General features: G+C 38.2%; 1 protein-coding gene across 1 annotated transcript in view; it reads left to right on the forward strand.

Annotated features, from left to right (window-relative positions):
• Positions 1-7,656, forward strand: part of kcnb1 (potassium voltage-gated channel, Shab-related subfamily, member 1) — an 88,146-nt gene extending 80,490 nt beyond the window's left edge. The window contains exon 2 of the mRNA XM_088937246.1: positions 5,614-7,656. Coding sequence (XP_088793372.1) covers positions 5,614-7,656 — 2,043 coding nt within the window. The remainder of the gene's footprint in view (positions 1-5,613) is intronic.
• The last annotated feature ends 11,839 nt before the right edge of the window (positions 7,657-19,495 follow it).

Genomic DNA, 19,495 nt, shown 5'->3' on the forward strand with positions numbered 1-19,495 from the left:
TTTTATTCCAGAGTGTTTGCATTTTTAATTTTCTGACAATAAAACACATCCACTTTTGGATTTTGATTATAAGAATAATCTAACCAAAACATTTGCCACAAATATTTTACACAAATAGCCCAGTTAGAAACAAAGATGGAATATTATAAATGAACGGTAATTATGGTAAGACATAAATTAATATGTACTTTTTGTAATGATCTGTATTGATTATTTTTTTAGTAACAGTGTTACTTAACTAATCATGTTACATGGATTTTAGCAGTTATTTCTGACTAGTTAGCTTTTATGAGGAATTGGTTGGTATTTTTAGATTGAGCACTGCTGAGAACATAGAGTCAGGGAACTGATCCTAATCTGCTTCCAGAATAGGCACTCCTTTCTACATCTCGTACAGATCTAGACAATGGCAGTGTCAATGGACTTGAAAGAGAATCGGCAATTGATTATTGCAAGCATTGTATTTCACAAGGGTGGGACAGTGGCGCAGTGCTTGGCACTGCTGTCTCGCAGCGCTGGGGAGCGTGTGTGTGCTTGAGTCTGTGTGTGCCCTGATGTATCCTTGTGCCCATTGCTTGCCAGGATAGGCTCCCGCTCCACCGTGACCCAGTATTGGATAAAGCAGTTAGAACATGGATGAATGTACTTCACAAGTGACTACAGTGACACAGTTATGAGGGATTCCTTAAGCTTTAAGCTCTCCCAGCATGTGATAGGGTTTAGCCCAGTACTGGCTAAAGTTACAATCCATGTCTTCTAAAGGTGAGGAGGTGAAAATGACCTGGGCATTTACAGACACTTGAGAAGGTGTATCGCTTTTATGACGTTTGATTTTATATCTGTGTCTGGAGATTAATAACAGTTAAAATGTAGAATTCCCCACTGGGGTTTCACAAAAGAAACAGAGATGAGCATTTTAACAAGAAATTACAAATGAGAGGGAGCCACCCACCATATCCTTGCTGTGTGATAGCCTGCTTCTTGTTGATCCCAGCTATTTTTGAACATCATGTTCCATAAATTTCTTAAGCAGATCATTGGACACTGTTTGGAAACTCAGAACTATTTCTAAAGACTGACAAAAAAGTTTAAAAAAATATCCATTGAAATCCATTTAATATCCCCTGTGTTCCTTGACCTACTTATTTCTGAGTTCGAAAAGCTTGTAAATGTCGTCAGTGTGAGGATTCTGAATTAATTAAATCTCTGATTCCAACAAATGACTCACTATTTCAGCTAAAGCACCTATTTCAGGCTAGGCAGAAATTCAAACAGGAATTAGGTGACTTTTATGACTACTAACAAGGATTATGGAATGGATATCTCTTTGGTTTACGTTTAAAAGCACTGTTTAGATAAACAGTATTACAAATGCTTAGACAAGGGTAAATTAAAGTAAACTGTGGAAGTTTGTATGCTTTCTATTTTCTTCTTCGTTGGTGTTATTTAGTTTAGTTACTTTTTCCATTTGTATTGCCCCAGTAGGCACAGCATGTCTTTAAAATGCCTGACAGGATTAATTACAGCTAATGAATGTTGACCGGTTATAGAGAATAATCCAATGTCTAAATGAATGGGCTGAGTGGCTTTTCTTTGACCTTGCTTTGAACTGCAGTATTTCTGTCTACAGAAAGAACAACACACCTGTACTGGCAGACCTTTGACTGGAGACAAATGAGCATCTTTTTAGGAATGTCTGATTAGCCCCCATTTTAAATGCTTAAATTGTCAAATATCAAGTAAAACTGGGAGCAATCCGAGTTGGAAAATGCAAGACGATTTCTGCCTTTGCTTTACTTCTATGGATTGCTGTTAGTTTTTCTGCTGGTGAGAACCTGTGGGCTCATTGTCCAGTGCTCAATGCATCTCAGCTATTAATTCCAGGCTTTCAATTAAAAAAAACAAACATTTAGGAGTTTACCAAAAAATGCATTCAATTTCTTTTAATTTAAACAGAGTGAGAAATATTGCTGGGATTTCAGATTTACCAATATAATAGTAAGTTTATTTTCATTCTTGAACAGGTGGCTGTCTTCTTGTTGACACAGAGGAAGAGCTGCCACAGCTGTAAAATAAATCAATTAAAATATCTCTTAAGGCAATTGTCCAGATTTGATGGGGTATATCTGTGATGCTGTATTCAAAAGTGAGTTTCGCACAGTGTCTTATATACAGGATATGAATATATAGCCTACAAACAGATTGATATTTCCATTTCCATCCATTTGAAATATTATCAGTCATATTTTTAAAACAAAACATTTTATTCAGGGCATAGCCACGGAGAACTTCAACGCTGCCATAAAATACCAGCCCATTTGCACAAGACAAAATGGAATAACTGTGAAAAAATTGTGTAAAATAATATAAGAACTGAAAAAAGAGTGTACTGTACACATACGTCTGTATCAAATACTCAAATCGCAATTTTATAAAATGCCAAAACATGCTCATCCCATGACTGCACGCAGCTTCACCAAGGGAGCGATCTCTCTCAACATCGCAAACCAGATGGGTTATTCAGTGTGTCACAGCAGTGCGTGAGCTACAAAGAACAGTCGTTTGCCATTCTTATCATCATATGAATCTTTCAATAAAAGGCTGCTACGGTATCAAGTCATGTAAATATATTTCTTAATTTTAAAATAATGCTTATTCAGTACATGTGCAGGATGATGTTTTCCTACATGCTTCTCAGACTAGTAGTTTGCCAGAGGATCCCTCAGGAGTGAAATGGTAAACATGTGAAGATTTGCAACCTCTTTGGAGGAACATATGGCATTAAAACTCTGGTGAAGTTCCCTGGCTATGGCAGGTATCATGCTTTGACAATGTGAATAACACGGAAAATCCTAAATCTTTTTTTGGAACACAAAATGTCTTGATCTCAATTCCTTAAGGATATTCCCATTGTCGGGGCTATCCCAGCGTACAATTTTCTCCATTCACTCTGTCGCTCACAAATGAAAGCATAATGAGCATTTTATGACCAAGCTTGGTTGTCATGGGGACCATCTTTTGTGCTGAATGGGGTCTGAAAAAAGGTCTCAAACCTCATTTGTCATTCAGCATAGAGGAATTCAATGAACATGTCTTGGCCACAGTGCTGAAAAGGTTAGGACGAAGCTTTATAGAAAGGGACTCAAAGCACCGCACGTATCTTTGCCTTTCATGTGCTTCAATCCATGTGCACAAATTCCATGTAGCTGAGATATGCAGGCACACAGGGGAAAATAATAACGACTCTGGGTATGTAATCATAGTTTAGATTCACACCGAATATCAAGTAAAGTAAACCTGACCAAATATGAATCTATACTGAGTTATTACTGGATGTCCAAGTAAAACAGCTACCATCCTATGCTAGAGTATAATTTTATTTTGTTTCATTTGGAAACTGTTTTCCCCCGTCAACACTCATGAATTTATCTGTACTCTGTGTACTCTGCACACTTGTACTCACATAAAAGTTATGTATTCTAAGATTGCTTTAAGAGTTTAAATACCAGAATGAATATCTAGGCATGATGAAGTGTTTTGGGCAGTCAAGTTTTATTTTATTTTCATACAGTCTCATCATGGTTTTTTGTTTTAAAATTTTTTGAACTGGAACTTTCATTTGAGTTTGATATAATTTACCGGTCCCCAAGTTTGTAGATCTCAGACATACAGTATTTCCACTGGGCTTTTGAGTGGCTCCAATGGGAAAGACTGGGCACCAGAACACAAGTTGATCTCCACTGTCTTGGAGATTCCTGGTGCAAAACAGACTGTCCCAGTGCTCTAATGAGGAAAGCAACTGAGGTTTGCTGTGTTCTAAGCTTGCAAGGTTTCTTTGACTCAGCTTGCACCAGAAGGCTCTTGAATATTCAGTTTCAGTTGGATGAGTATTGATGTTACTCAATACTGATGGCTTCAGCTCTAACCAAAACCTTATCTTATGGGTGGGCTTCTCAGAATTTACAATATCCTTTACAAAGTGCTGGTGATTCACTCCTCAGCTGGAGGTGTATCCTCCCACTGTCTAAGATATGAGGAAAATAAGGGTGACAGAATAAACATAGCTCACATGGGAGTTTTACAATAATATGATCCAGTCCTGTATACCATGTGCTGCTTTCTGCTGTTAGCCATTAGAGTGACCTGTCATTATAGTTGCTGCAGCTTAAAAAAAGTTACATTTATGAATATCCAAATGATTATTTTTTTAAATCAATCACTTAATTTGTCTATTAATTATAACCTTTCCTTCAAAGCATGTGCTGTACGAGCCATCTCCCATCATTGTGTTCAGTGCCTGCAGCTGAACTGACACAAAATGGAAGACGAGTGTGGTCCTAATACAGTGCAAGGATACCCAGTCTGACCCAGCCCCACTCCCTTCAACGTCACACTTGGTCTTGAAGAACTTCCACGCTTGGAGCTTTTACTTCTATGGTTTTACAGAATGACTCCTCTTGGGATTCTGAATGCCACATGAAAACTGCTTAATCTCACCTGTTCAAGACTAAACAGATTAAGCTCCTTTAAGCTCTTTCTGTATGATAAATATTTCAGATCAGGAGGATTTAATCAGGTCACTGTATTTAGGGCTTCTTGTAAAGGAGTGTATGGGAATATGTGGGAGTTAGTTTGTGGTCGTCTGGAATGGCTGGATGAGATCTTTGGGTCTTCTCACTACTCCCTTATGGGTTAGATGGGGTGAGTGGCCTCCTCTTGTTTGTAACCTCTCTTACGTTCTAAAACAACAATAATTTCTGTCATGAAAACTTGACAGTATTTTAAATGAAGACTCACTCATCACATTCTTTGGACAATTTCTGTCACTTCTCTGGATGGCACAGTGGCACAGCAGTTAGTGTTGCAGCCTTACAGCTCACATCCAATCACTCCTTATATAGCTTAACTGCTCTGCTGTATTCTATGACGTGAAAATAAATCTGGGAATGTGGTATATACAGTAGTGCAAGTAAACAGGATGGTTATTTTTTGTGAATCAAATGGAACCCTGTGCTGAAAGTGTGTTGTTAATAATATTCAACACTCTCATTGAAAAAGGTGCAAATTACATGTGGTATAAAATCCTTGGTTAGTTAGGACCCATGTGGATATGCATTTGTCTTCAGATTGAATTAATAAAATTGAATCCATTGACCTTCTTGCATTAAATGTCAGTTTTACTGCCCTACCAGCTTAGCATTAGCTTTCTCAGTTATACTAAGAAGGAGGAAGCTTCTGTAGTCTGATAAGAAGGTCATGAATTAATAATAATTTCCATCCACTCATCTCGCATCACAACAGACATTAGGAACTATTTTTACTTCAGGACTTTCTCAAGTCATTGACAGCATTTCCAGCTGGGAATAATTATAGGGGCGGAGTCGAGAGCTGCTTCCTAACTGATTTACTCGTTTTTCGTCAAAACTATGAAAAGAGAAGAAATGGCTTTGAAAGCAGTGGAATGAAATTCACATGAATGTGAGCCCATTCTTCATCCTCTTCCCACATAACCGTGGATCATACTGAAGAATAAGTATCTTTGAAAGAAAAAAAAAACATTTGCACATCTGTTACAAAAAACTAACATTGCTTCTTTGCTTTTGTGTTTCACAGATTCTGGCCATCATATCAATCCTCTTCATTGTATTATCAACGATTGCCTTGTCACTCAACACACTCCCTGAGCTCCAAGACATGGATGAGTTTGGCCAGGTGACAGACAACCCTCAGCTGGCCCACGTGGAGGCCGTCTGCATTGCTTGGTTCACAATGGAGTACCTTCTTCGCTTCCTATCCTCTCCAAACAAGTGGAAATTCTTCAAAGGGCCCCTGAATGTCATAGACCTCCTTGCCATTCTTCCCTACTATGTAACCATTTTTCTGACAGAGTCCAACAAGAGCGTTCTCCAGTTCCAGAACGTCCGAAGGGTGGTGCAGATCTTCCGCATCATGAGGATCCTGAGGATTCTCAAGCTGGCTCGACACTCCACCGGGCTGCAATCCTTGGGCTTCACCTTGAGGCGCAGTTACAATGAGCTGGGGCTCCTCATTTTGTTCCTGGCCATGGGGATCATGATATTCTCTAGCTTGGTCTTCTTTGCCGAGAAAGATGAGGATGACACCAAGTTCAAGAGTATCCCGGCCTCTTTCTGGTGGGCTACAATTACCATGACAACTGTAGGCTATGGGGATATTTATCCCAAGACTTTGTTGGGAAAAATTGTAGGGGGGCTGTGCTGTATTGCTGGAGTACTGGTGATTGCCCTGCCTATACCCATCATTGTAAATAATTTCTCTGAGTTCTATAAGGAGCAAAAGAGGCAAGAAAAGGCCATTAAGCGAAGAGAAGCCCTAGAAAGGGCAAAGAGGAATGGCAGCATTGTGTCCATGAATATGAAGGATGCATTTGCTCGCAGCATAGAACTAATGGATGTGGTGGTGGAGAAAAATGGAGAGGGCATGGGAAAGAAAGAAAAGGTACAAGACAACCATCTTTCCCCCAACAGGTGGAAATGGGCCAAACGGACGGCTTCAGAGACCAGCTCAAACAAATCCTTTGATGTTAAAGAGCAAGGATCTCCAAACAAGGCAAGACCTTGCTCTAGCCCTCAGCACCTTAATGTGCAAAAGCTGGAGGAAATGTACAATATGATGGCTAAGACCCAATCTCAGCCCAACCTCAATACCAAAGAAGGAGGTCCGTCCTCAAAAGTGGGCAGACAAAGGGACGAAATTGAGATGGGGAGCATACCAGGTCCGGCAGATCCCTTACTGGCCACGCCTGAGGGAATAATAGACATGAGGAGCATGTCCAGCATTGACAGCTTCATCAGCTGTGCCACTGACTTTCCCGAAAGTGGGCGATTTCCTCATAGCCCCATTGTTAGCCTGCCTGGCAAAGTCAGCGCCAACCCTTGTCTGGAGACAACCCATGAGCATGAGGCCATGCTGTCCCCACAGGGTATTACCAAACTTCCTGCCAGGGGTAGCTCCATCCTTGAGATTAATTCCAACCCTGATTCTCAGCGGCGCTCCTTTTTCATCGACAGTCCCAGGAGCTCACTTACATTCACAAACCCCTTGAAATCAAGGTCCTTGAAAGTCAACTTCCGAGAAGGCGAAGCTTATAAAATGACACCAGCCCCGTTTTCCTCTGTCGGTGACTCCCTAAAAAATGTAAGCAATGCTCCTCTTTCAGACAGCTCCTTATTCTCAGACCGGTCACTTCTTAGCCCTGAAGTGTCGATCTATACCACAGCCAGCAGCAAGACTCCTCCAAAATCTCCAGAGAGCATTATGCCAACTGTGTTTACCTTCCATGACGCATCTATTAACAAATACATTGACGCTGACACAGATGAGGAGGAACATCTGCAAGATGGCTCAGATTCTAGCCCGTCCAAGCGACTGTTGGGGAAGGCCAGCCCGAAATACAATGTGAATAGTGGGTACCAGAGAGGCATCAACCACTTAGAAGTCTCTGCCATGGGAGCACCACAGAGACTGATAGGTCAGAACTGCATTTATCCCATCGAGAGCAGGGCTGTTCCAGGCAGCAGTCAGGATGGCAACAAGGTAGAGAACCATATGGCACAGGAAATCCGCGTGTCAGCCGGAGAGAGGAGCCGCTCCAACACGTACGATGAAACCATCTGACTGCTTCGAGGCCAGTGACAAGAAGAGTGGACTTCTCCAAATTGAAAGGAATGTTTGAATCTTGAAGGAGCTTTACTGCATGGCATAACAAACCTTTGACCAAGCCACAGGCATGAAAGAGGGCTCTTAAGTGAGCCAAGAATATTTGCTGTTTGGTTCCCAGACAACGGTGTTGCTGAAGACTCCTTTTGGATTGCTGTGAGCTTACCAAGACACTAATTCTCCCCTCTATCTACATTTCCATCTACCATTCCCATTCTGTAGAACCTTGAACGAGGTACTCCAAGGTACCGATGGGCAGTTCTGTGCAATCCTGCAGTGTTAAGCCAGGCCTACAATGAGGGGGAAATCTTTGTTAGTGGGGCAGTGGTTCTGAGTACTTGGGGAACAGGAAAGATGAAGGGGGGAGAAAGAAAACCTCAGCATTATTCTTTGATTTGCTGCTTGTCCCAAGGATGATCTTCCAGGCTTTCATTCTCCTGCTGTTTTGTTGATAAAGATAAATTACTGCAAAAACAGATTACATCTAAAAAAGTAACATGCATTTTAGGAGTTTAATATATTCCCTTCCCTGAATCTGGACTTAGACAAAGGCATGTGTCACATTTGTGCATATATATATACACATATGTTTATGTATGCATATGTTTATATATATATATTTTCCCTTCAGTTTGTATTTGATTCTTGACTGCTTAATATCTACAGTTATCAAATACGTACAAGACCCGATTCAGGAAAAAAGAAACTGCCTAAGAGAGAGAAATTTAAGGGGAAAACAAATTCACTATAACCTGCTGTTCAAAAACTTCTCTTTCCACTACTGCATACCAGAGCACCTCAAGTATTTACATTTTTAATTAAAGTATTCAAATGTAATTTCTCTGGATTCCTCCCCCATCTATTTATTTGTTCAATTAATAAAGCAGTAGATAGATGTTAAATATGCATTAAAAACAGAAAGGAATCATTAGTTTTCAATACTATACAGTATGTCTCAGTTATGTGTTGTCTCTTTCATTTCCTTTCATTTCATTGCTTTAAACTGGTTTATGTTCAAATCTTCACTCATATTCCACAAATGTGAAAAACACTACAGTATGGAAAGTCATGTGAAACTAACGCATTCATCTGAGAAAAAAAAATACTGTAAAAATTCAATTTCTATAAAGCACTTAAAACTGGTTTTGAGAAGTTTCTAATTTGTAAAAATATATGTAAAGTTGGGTGTTGAGGAAATATTGCTGGGTATAAAAAAAGAACTGAAATGTATATTTTTTAAATATTTTCTAATAATCATACAGGTCATTTTTTTAACTTCTTTAATTGGGTTTTATTTGAAAGGTAAAACGTAAATGTAGAGCAATGTGAGTAATTATTCTGATCTCATAGTTTAAGTTGCATTTAAGATGGTCATCTTTAGATAGGTATTAAAGGTTGTGTTATTTAATTTTAGATTTTTCCTGTTGTGTGCTTACAGTAAATGTTGTGCACATTTGCTTCCACTACACTTTTTATAAATTAAGGAGCCAAAGAAAATTCCTTTCATCCAGGCGACAGTTAAAAGCACGAGACTGAGCACTGAGCCCTGGCCCCATTCATCTGACATTCATGTCTGATCAAGAAAAATCCCTTTCTCTTGATATCGCGCAGTGATTCGGAAAGGAAGTAACAGACAGCCACTCCAGCTGGTAAAGCACATCAGCAAAAAAACATATGGAGTGAAAAAGCACTTTGAAAGTGTGGGAGGGCAGGTAAGAATGAGAATGTGTGACCTGTCACAATCGGAAAACAAATACAGATCTGCACTTCATGTTACAGTAACCGACCAGGCATCTGGATGAGACACCCTTCTGCATCCATTTGCAGCTCGGCAGTGAAGGTGCTCTTATTTGCAGATCACAAGCAGCAGGACATTCTCAGCTGCCTCCTACTTCTAAAGCCATCAAGGTGAAATGTTTAAATGGAATAAGGGATGTGGCTTAGACTTCACCATTGACATATTTAATCCCTGCCTCATAATGTAGAAATGTATTTTCATAATAACCACAGGCTGACATTATGTTTCAGACTGTTCTTAGGTCAGCTTATTTTTCTTGTTAAAAAGAAGCCCATATCCTCAAGCACTTTATAAGATTTTTGTCTTCTTGTTATTATATATATTTCTAGACATATTCTAGACACAAAAGCCTCTAACCGTAGCAGAAAAAAAACTTTAGAAACAATGAACTGTGTTTTGTTTTTCCCCGGTTTCTTTATACTCCTTTATCAGCTGACTGTTTATGAAGAGGTTTCTGAACAAACAGTAGATGTTTTGTGCCTTTCCTTTTGAGCAAGTTAGAAATCAGATCACTCGTTCGCTCTGTAAAAAGCCTGCCTTTAGCCTGAGATCAAGAGAAGAAGCTGTGTGAGAAAAAGGAAAACAAATTAACAGAATAAAGCAGCATAATGTGATCTGCCGTAAGCATGAGGAGCACTATACACACAACCATGGGTTTTTGGACTGGAAGGAGCCTTCATGGTCACCATGGTGACCACCACTATGGTGGAGAGGCCTACAGAAACCAGCCAAAGCATAAGGGAAAAGGAAGACATGGTGTTCTCTGCTGTAATATTTGTATCTAATGTACATTTTTGTCGTGAATGAAATATACCTAGTGAACTGATAGTGAAAACAGAGGTGAGAAATAAATTGAAAAAATCCAGGGTAGTTCAGACATTAAAGCCACACAGGAGTAAATTCTGTTATTGAAAACATGTTTTTAAAAATGAAAAGTATTCGGAAGATGTAGAAATGACCAATGAACTGCCAGCTGAGAGCATGTCTCCGAGAAGGAGGCTTATCCTAGCTTCCTTTGTTCGTAATCAAAGCAAGTCAAATTGACTTCAGCTTTAAGGTTGAAACAGGTTGTTTTGTTCTGAGAGACGGCTGGATTTTTAAAGTGCAGAATTTCGTTACCTCTGTTGGTTCCTGTTTGCCATTCAGTCAGTATTTTGTTTGACTTTATTGAACATTGGCGTGGTGTGCACGCCCCTCAGAGTAGTCTATTTTTATGTTCAGATGTATAAAAATAATAATCAGTATTTTCAGCAGATTTTTATTAGGAGCAAATATGTAAAAATAAGTTTACCTTATTCTCTTTTTGTATTATGAATAATGGATTAGTTAGATAACTACAGTAAATAACAGTCATACATATCACATAGAGCACTTGCTGATCATCACAATTTTTCTTTGTTATTGTTTCCTTTTCCGTCCTTCCATGATGATTCTCTGCAAGGGTCTTTGTGCTGTGATGTCACTTATAGTCTTGTGTGCTTTTGTACACATGAGGATGAGTGACAGCTCCATCTAACTGGGGACTCATTTCTCAATATTATGAGCTGTAGGCTTGGAAGGGAACAAAATTATATCATTCTATATAAAAATGAAAGAAATGCCATTCTTGAGTGATAAAATACAGGGTCACATTTTCATGATGAGTTTCCGGTAAAAACAAAAGAGGATGTAACCTTGCATCTTTTTATACAACTGGGAATTTAAAATTATAGTCCCAGTGAGTATAAAAATAAGGATCACTTTTGAAACTACATCATAGTCTATTCCTCTGGAGCAAATGTTAACCCTTACTGGTACTACACGTTAGATCCAATGTGAATGTCTTTGAGGAGGTTTTTTAAATTAATTTCGTATCTTTTTATTTAATTAAGTTATACCTTTGAGAAGCCACCATTTATGGTTAAAGATGGCTAACCTGTATCTTTTTCTCTCTTTTAAAAAAAGTAAAAATCACATTTTCTGTGTTTCCCAGTTGTACATGGAAGCTGGATCCCAGTTGTCTGAACACTTTCTGGTATAACCTAACTTTTAAAAATGCTGCTTAATTATTTCAGCACATGGACAGCAACATTGTGATATTTGTTTTTGTAGTGAGAATAAGGTTCAAATAGGGAGAAAGACAATTCCATTAAATAATGATAGATACAGATGTTGTCACCTTTGTTGAAATAACATTTGCTTTACATCTTTAATGTTTTCTTTTTTTATAATACTCACATTTTGTACTGCAAGAACAGTCTCTCTTTTTATCCCAAGCCCCAGCATTCACTAACAGGAAACAAAGGCCTTCAAAGCTAAGGTAAACCGTGTTGGAGAAGATACAAAACAAGGGACTGCTATTGTTGCAGGTACCTCATGTTAAAGATAAAACTATTTACAACTCAAAAAGAGACCACTGTGGTTTCTGCTCAGAACAGGAACAGGCTGAAAGCAAATTGATAGAAGTATAATTATCTAGATTCTCAACTCAAGTCATCAAAGTCCACAACCCAGCAGGTTCTCTACTGTACAGTATATCTCCTTAAGCTATAAGCTGTTCTTTACATGGGGGAAATGTTAAATGAATCCAATTAAGGTTTAATGCGACCAGTTTATCCTTTCTCCACAGCCTTGACAATTCAAAAACACATAGAAAACCTACAGTATTCAGACAACAAGGTCAAGGGTTAGAAAACATCAGGCAAAACTCCAAAGAGCCCATTCCCCTGACCTCAGCCCCACAATATGCTGATAAATGTTCTATATGGAGAAGATGATGCCTGTGTTGACACAAAGAGATAGCAGTACACTGCCAACATGCAGCAATGAATGGGATGCGGTTGAGAGAGAAGACATACAGGATCCAACTCAAACAACCCTTTGCTTTTCTTTTAAATCCCCCAGAGGTGAAAAAGCAAAGGAGTAAAACAAACATGTTTTGACTTTGCGGTCTTTCTCTGTCTTTGCCGAAAGGTGTGTAGCAAACTGTGTTGTCTGTTGTACTTTCCTTTGAAACGATTAATACATTCATTTATGAGTCAATAGTTTATGTTGGGGTTTTTTTCTGTCTTGAAGGCTTGAATTATACCAGAATGTAGGCCCTGCCTACAAAACTCCAAGCTTGCGAACTAAGAATTGTAATAACTGGTTCAATCGAGTTGAAAAAATAAATATTTAGTACAAAGAACTCAGTCATTTTTCATGCATTCAGTCCCTTCACTTCCCTCCCTCTTGTATGCAAATACTCACCTTGTTCTTTCTAGGTGAGCAGAATGTGCCAATGGCAGAAAGGTCAAAGCAGGTTTTAAATGGGTTTTCTGATCTAATAATACATCCTACAAGCTATAAATAGGTATCTTCGCCTGCCAGAGAGGAAGTGCAGATAGACTCATGAGGTTTGGTTTCAGAAATGTCATTGCCCATTTGTGGGACAGCCGGTTTGACACAGAAGTCTTGAAACCAACTTCATTAGGATGTCCAAGTCTCAGATTTTGGTTGATTTTGACTTACTGAGGCCAGTTTCTTTCCTGATCTTGTAAATCCTGTCAGAGTACTGGAAATTCCTACTGGGTTTTTGGAGTTATTTTGAACTGTTTAAGCTACGGAAAATAATTATGATTCATCTTTTAAATATTTCCAGTGTGCAATAAATTTCACACCTAAAAATGTATGTAGGATTCATGGATTATTTATTCATTATTTATCGCTTCTTATTTTTCCCATGCAAATCCTGCATGGTCCGTGAAATGAAACTGGAGTCAGATGGATGTTTCAGTTATCCTGTATGTTTCAGTTATCCTCTTCCCTCTGAAATAAAGCTTTCTCACAAGATTCCTAAAGGAGCTCTAAAGGTTATGTATGAGGATCTGTGTTCTGTCCCAACAATGCAAGAGAATTATATGCGGGAATCCTGCAGGAAATGCTGTGTGATGTATGACAGGCACTCAGTTTTATTATAAAAGGGTTTGTTGTTCCTAAGAATAAAGCACTACCATTAACTATTATTATTTACTTCTCATGTACAATCTTTGATTAGGTTTGTCCCTGAAAACAAAGCCCACAGAAAGTGCATTTCTTTGTATTTAGTGGTGTATATACGTGTTATATACAGTTGTACTATTGCAAAAAGAAAGAGTCATATATTACTGATTACTGACAAAGAGTCACTGTGTGTTCAGAAGGTCTCATATGTAGAACACAATCTTTTATCATGGTATCCAGGTAGGGTCACAACTTCAGACACAGTCAACGCAGCCCTTAGTTCATCCAATAGCAGGTTATTGATTTGTGAAGGAAGGAAGCAGTTTATTTAAGAAGGAAGGTGATTCTATGATTCAGTACCAGCTACAAGGTAAAGAAAACTTTACTTTGTGGTAGAGGTCTGCGAAATACTGAACACTTTAACACCTCTTTATGAATAAAGCATATCTTGATGCTAAAAGGTACCTTTTATCTATAAAAATAATATTGTTACTGAATAAGAGATTTGAATTAAACTACTGAACTCTCAGACCCCAGTGATGTAAAATCCCTAAAACAATTTTCACAAATGTTTCTGGAGGTTTGTGTTTATCTTTTGTCAAGGGTCTGACTAGAATATGTTACCATCCCTTCCTTTACCAAAGTTAAAAAACAAATGGTATTTAAGTGTGTTGTCAAAATGTTGGATACAAACTAGCTTTTGTGGGTTTGGTGCTAGTTAAGTGTTTTTCCCTGTTTTCTGTAAAAATTCATAATGCCCAATATTTCCCCATTACTTCTGCTTTATTCACAAGGCAATGGTTTTTGTGGGGATTTTGTTTGTCCCTCTTTTTCTACCTCTTTGTCTCTATTTTTATATATATATATATCATGGGAGGCATTAAAATGCAAAAGATGAGTATTGAAACCAATAGCAATTATTGGTTTTTAATGTCAAACATTGTATAAAGTATAGTATATATAATATATACTATATGTCCAGACATTTCTTGATCTTCATATCACTGATATTCAAAGATATAACTACTGCAAGCAAATACAGTAGCTTTCTTTCTTGTGATTTCCTACAGTCAGCAACTTTGTTAGCCTTACATGTTGACTAGGATGCTCTAGACATCTTCAAAAACAGGTCTCAAATGTCTTTTGCAGCCCATAATATGTTTGACCGGTTTGGGTCTGCTTTTTTGTTTCTTTGGGTGGAGTGGGGAATGGACTATGTATGAACAATTTATTCATCTGCATTGTCTGACTAGTTGTTTGTGTTTGTGGATGCTAAAGTTCAGACACCAGAAGTTCCTATGCTATCCTTTTCAATCAGAAAATCAAGCTCCCTTTCTCTGCGAATGCCACTTGATACTTTGAATCTGTGGTCTTCCCAGAATGTTGCTTAACCTATTACTTCAATGCTGAAGTGACCATTTTTTTCTGTTCCCCCTCTTCTGGGGGAGAGGTGAATATTCATTCTAGACAATTAACCCAGCAGGGATAGATGAATATAAAATACAATCATGCAGGTCATAAACAACAGTCCATTCCTTATTCTATCTTGAGAAACAGGAAGAGAATCTGAATTTATAGCACATCCATACACCCCAGGACAACATCTGAGACTTGTCCATTAAGTTGACTAGACATTTTATTCAGATGTCAGGCAAAGCAAAACCCTTTGCTTGCCAGAATTATATCTTCGTGCATAATATGCCATTCTTGTCACATCAGATCATATTGCATACTTTGGTACAGGAAGCCTCTGACCGAAAAAGAACTTATGAATCCAATATAGGGCAAATGGTTGAATGGTGCAATTTTGGTAAAAATGACCAGGAATTCCCCCAAGCAGTGAAATTGCAGCAACATTCAATTAATATCCAAAGCAGACTTAGTAAATAAATACCCACAATTAGAAAAATACTAATTTGAATTAATATTTTAAAGATTTGTGAGTCAAAATAGACACAGAATTTGGAACCATTTTTAGTAAATGTATATTGGCACATTGTTGTTAATGGATTTATATGAGAACCCAAAGTTGTTTGCTGCCAAAAATGTCCTCGTGGATTTTTGTGCAATAACTTTGTCATTAGTCAAAACAGTTACAAGCGATGACCAGATTTGGTATCTAACTTTACTTTACACAAAAGGTAAAGTTTTAAACCTGTTCAAGCAGGGAGCTGCGTCAGCATGCATTGGCTGCAAAGGAACAAGAAAAGGATAATACCACACTGAAAAGTAAAAAAGAAAGAAAAACATTTAGGCTGTTTTAACAGTCAAAAGTTTCTCATTCTTCTTTCTACTTTTCAGCATGAAGTTTTAAACTTGGCATGAACAATCAGGAAGTTAGATCCACTGTCAGATAGTTAATGTGCATCTTTATGTAAATTAAGTTTATTTTAATATTGAACAGATTTTCTCACATAAGGTTTTATGAATGAACTTGTTCCAGTCAACAAAGAATGACATTCTACCAATATGATAATAGATTACAGAGAAGTTTATTTTTTTAGTGTATTGTAAGGAGAATTTGATTCAAGTTTAGGAACAGAAGAGAGTGATGGGAATGCTTTTTGACTGATTTGCTCAGATGCAAATGAATTGAATTACTGAATGAACAATAAAATCACATCTATTCCAAAAATGGTTTGCTGGCTTCTTGATGCTGCCTGTATGACTGTTTTTGCTGGATTCATTGTGTTGTTTTTTTATTTCATTTGTTCCACCATATCATCTTCAGAAGGGTCAGCATTACAGAATACCTAACGAAATGTCATTAAACAACTTAAAACACAAAAGCAAAGGACAGCGTTAAATTAGGATTACCTGAATACATCTTTGTGAAACAATAGCATCGTCTATTTCCTCTAACTCCATGTTTTTATTCTAAATAATTCTAATAATAGTTCAACCATAATACAACAAAACCTAATTCTTAAAGCAGAGAGCATGAGCCCAAATCTAAAATAAATCAAGAGTTTGACTCACACTTGTGTCTCTATAGGTTTGCAGTAGCAGCCACATCACCTTTTGAATTAGTCTGAATACAGATATATTATTTTGATAATATTATTATTATCAGATTTTCACTACCACGTACAGCATTAAATTTAAAAAATGGCTACAAACATTTGTTTGGAAGGGGAATAATTGGTTCACTTTGCTCATGCTTGTTGGTCTTGCTTTGGCCTCAAATGCAGAGATAATTTAATCATCTCATGATGATTGTGTTGGCCTTCAACAACTGTGAATAAGAAAGCATTAGACAAGCTGAGTCAAGTGGGTCCAGTGTCCAGTCCATCCACCTAAAAACTCTTAGTTCAATAAACAAATCAATAAATTATCCAACAACATTAGGAAACAGTGGAGAAAGAATTACTGAGAATGACCGGCATCAGTGTGTGTTAATGCAGTATAGCTCAACAGTCTGGAATTGTACAAATGTCCAGTAAAAGTGGGTAGTTTTTTTTTTTTTTCAGTTGGATACATTACAAATATTTTTACCAAAAATTACTTGGCTCCTTTTGCAAACTTGTGATGAATTAACAAAAAAAGTATTATCACACCACACAGAAGACTTTCCCCACTTCATGATAAGCTATGAATCAAAATGTCCATGCTCAAAAACGTTCTGCTCTACCTGTGTGGCTCTAGGCGGTTGTAGGTTGGCCAGCTGTGGTTCACTCCATTCGCAAGCTGGTGGCAGAGATGTCCTATTGGACTTTATCCTTGGTCAGGAGAAACAGATTCCTTTTATCCACTAGTCTTGAGCAGTGCAGCTGTCAGGATAATGCACTCCATGGCATCTCCACAAAGAGCGTCTTCTTTCAGGTCTCTCGGCAGTCTTCAGTGGATAAAACACTGTTCACTGGCACCTCAGGCTTTCTTCTGTTTCCAGACCATGGTTATTTCATCTATGTCTGTCAACTTCACCCCCAGACTGACATCCAAGTAGACACATAGTTTTTAAATCTAGAATTGCCAGTTGTTGTTACACCCACCCAATTTGGAGTAGGAAAATATGTTGTTCTGTCTCTGCTAAGAACCTCGTAACTGCACACGGGAGAATGAGGCAACACAGGGTGACACCTCTGACCCTCCCGTCTTTGAGCCACTCCTCTCCTTACACATCGCAGGCAGCAGGTTTTGGAGGTTTGGCCAATTGAAGAAGAGGTGTGTCCCTCACCACCACCACTTCAGACAAGTTGTGAGCCACCACTTGGAGAATTCCGCTCATGGTGGCATGACCCAGCTCGAGCCCGGGATCAGAGGGCTCAGCCTGCGCTCAGGCAACCATTTGCTACTGATTCAGTCACTCAGGGGGGCCAACATATTGTATAAAACACTTCCCTGCTGATGCCAAGCTACAGTACAACCATTCTTGATCAGATGGATGTGGTGGTTCTGGGCACGTACAGTGATTCTCTGCCTTGCAGGATGTGGCCGGTCCCTCAGTGAGATGGTTTACTGGGTTGTCAGAGCTGGTCTGCTGATTGTTCATGCAGAATATCTTGTTCCCTAGTCAATTTCTGTCACAGACAGATCACCTTCTATCACAATGATAGAAACCAGGTGATCTTCAATACTCAAGTAGAGCACGGACCAGTCATTCTCTGTTCTAATTATGATTAGCAGTATTTAATAATAATAATAATAATAATAATAATAACAGCAACTGATTATATTCATAGTCAACTGATGTTGGCAATTTTAAATAAAATCAAATTTCAAAGACCTAGCACCTGTTGTTTGTATGAAATAACATGGCTTGAGCTTAGTACTTTAATTTAAGAAACTGTTTAAACAATTTACAAATATATTTGCTTACCTTACAATGTTAATAATATTATATGCCTACTGAACTACTGATTGCATTTTCATTGTGCGTCACAATATTTATTTCATTTTTTTTCAAAAATTTCTTTTATGTCACTAAAAGTCACATTAAAGAATTGGCTGTGTAGACGTGTTTACTCCTGTCTTTAGAAAACTTTTAGAAAAAATTTAGAAAACTCTTTTTTACAGTCCTGAAACAGCCACAGTTGTATCTGTGGTAAGATGAAAAATTTCAGCACTTTCCAGTTTTCCCTCTGGAGCCTCGTGATACAGATATTAAAATTCTTTTTCCTCACATGTCCTTCAGTCGCTTGTATCAACACAAGGGAAACAAGCTTTACTGTCTCCTTCATAGTATTCAAACCGGAGTAGAGAACTGTCTGTTTGTGTAGAAATCACTTCAGCTACTGGAATACTTTTAGGATTATTACCAGACTACTTGCCAGTGTAGTTTGCCAAGCAGAAGTTAAAAAACTCGACCCAGAATTCATCACAGCAGCATCCCAGCTACATCATTCTACACGGCAATTTTGCATTTTTCAAGTTGAATATTTCAATACATGTAACTAACAGAACTGTCCTCGTCCTTTAGTCCATCTACAGCGAAAGCTGCAGAACAGTCTTAGTCTTCATTTTTTTTTAAGCCAGACATTCCCCGTGAAGAAATTGTGGGGACAAGTCTGCTGCCTGCTAACTGCAGAGAATATGAATTCTGTCTCCACTCGTGTACACTGTTCAGAACTGCTAGCTCCCATTTCTCTTGCTTCACTGCTACTGCTACTGACATAGGTCAGTTCAAAGATCAGCTGGATTTTGTCTATGGTAAAAGGTTTTGGCTGTTAGCCTCTCTAAATATACAAGCTCTGGACATTTTTATAGTTCCTGAAAAATCAGTTGGGAAGCCCAGCTATTTAATTGTTTTTGGCTTACCTTTCAGGGTTTTGACTGAGTGTGTACTCTACTTGATTAACCAGATAGGAAGCACAGTGAATTGCATCATTGGCATGTCTTTTTGCTGGTGAAATTGTGAGTTCCCTGCAGATTTCCTGGCTGTACAGAAGCAAATCGTACTTTCGGCCTGCAGAGATAAAGCAAAGCTCAGTGCAGATTTGAAGAGAGAATGTCCAAATCTATTTGTGATCATGCAAACAGAACAATCAGGATTTTTCAAATGTAAGTTTAAAATGTTGGATAAGACAAAGTCCCGCTTGG

This window comes from Atractosteus spatula, chromosome 19 (genome assembly GCF_055471065.1).
Source record: "Atractosteus spatula isolate fAtrSpa1 chromosome 19, fAtrSpa1.hap1, whole genome shotgun sequence".
NCBI classification, from domain to species: Eukaryota; Metazoa; Chordata; class Actinopteri; order Semionotiformes; family Lepisosteidae; genus Atractosteus; species Atractosteus spatula.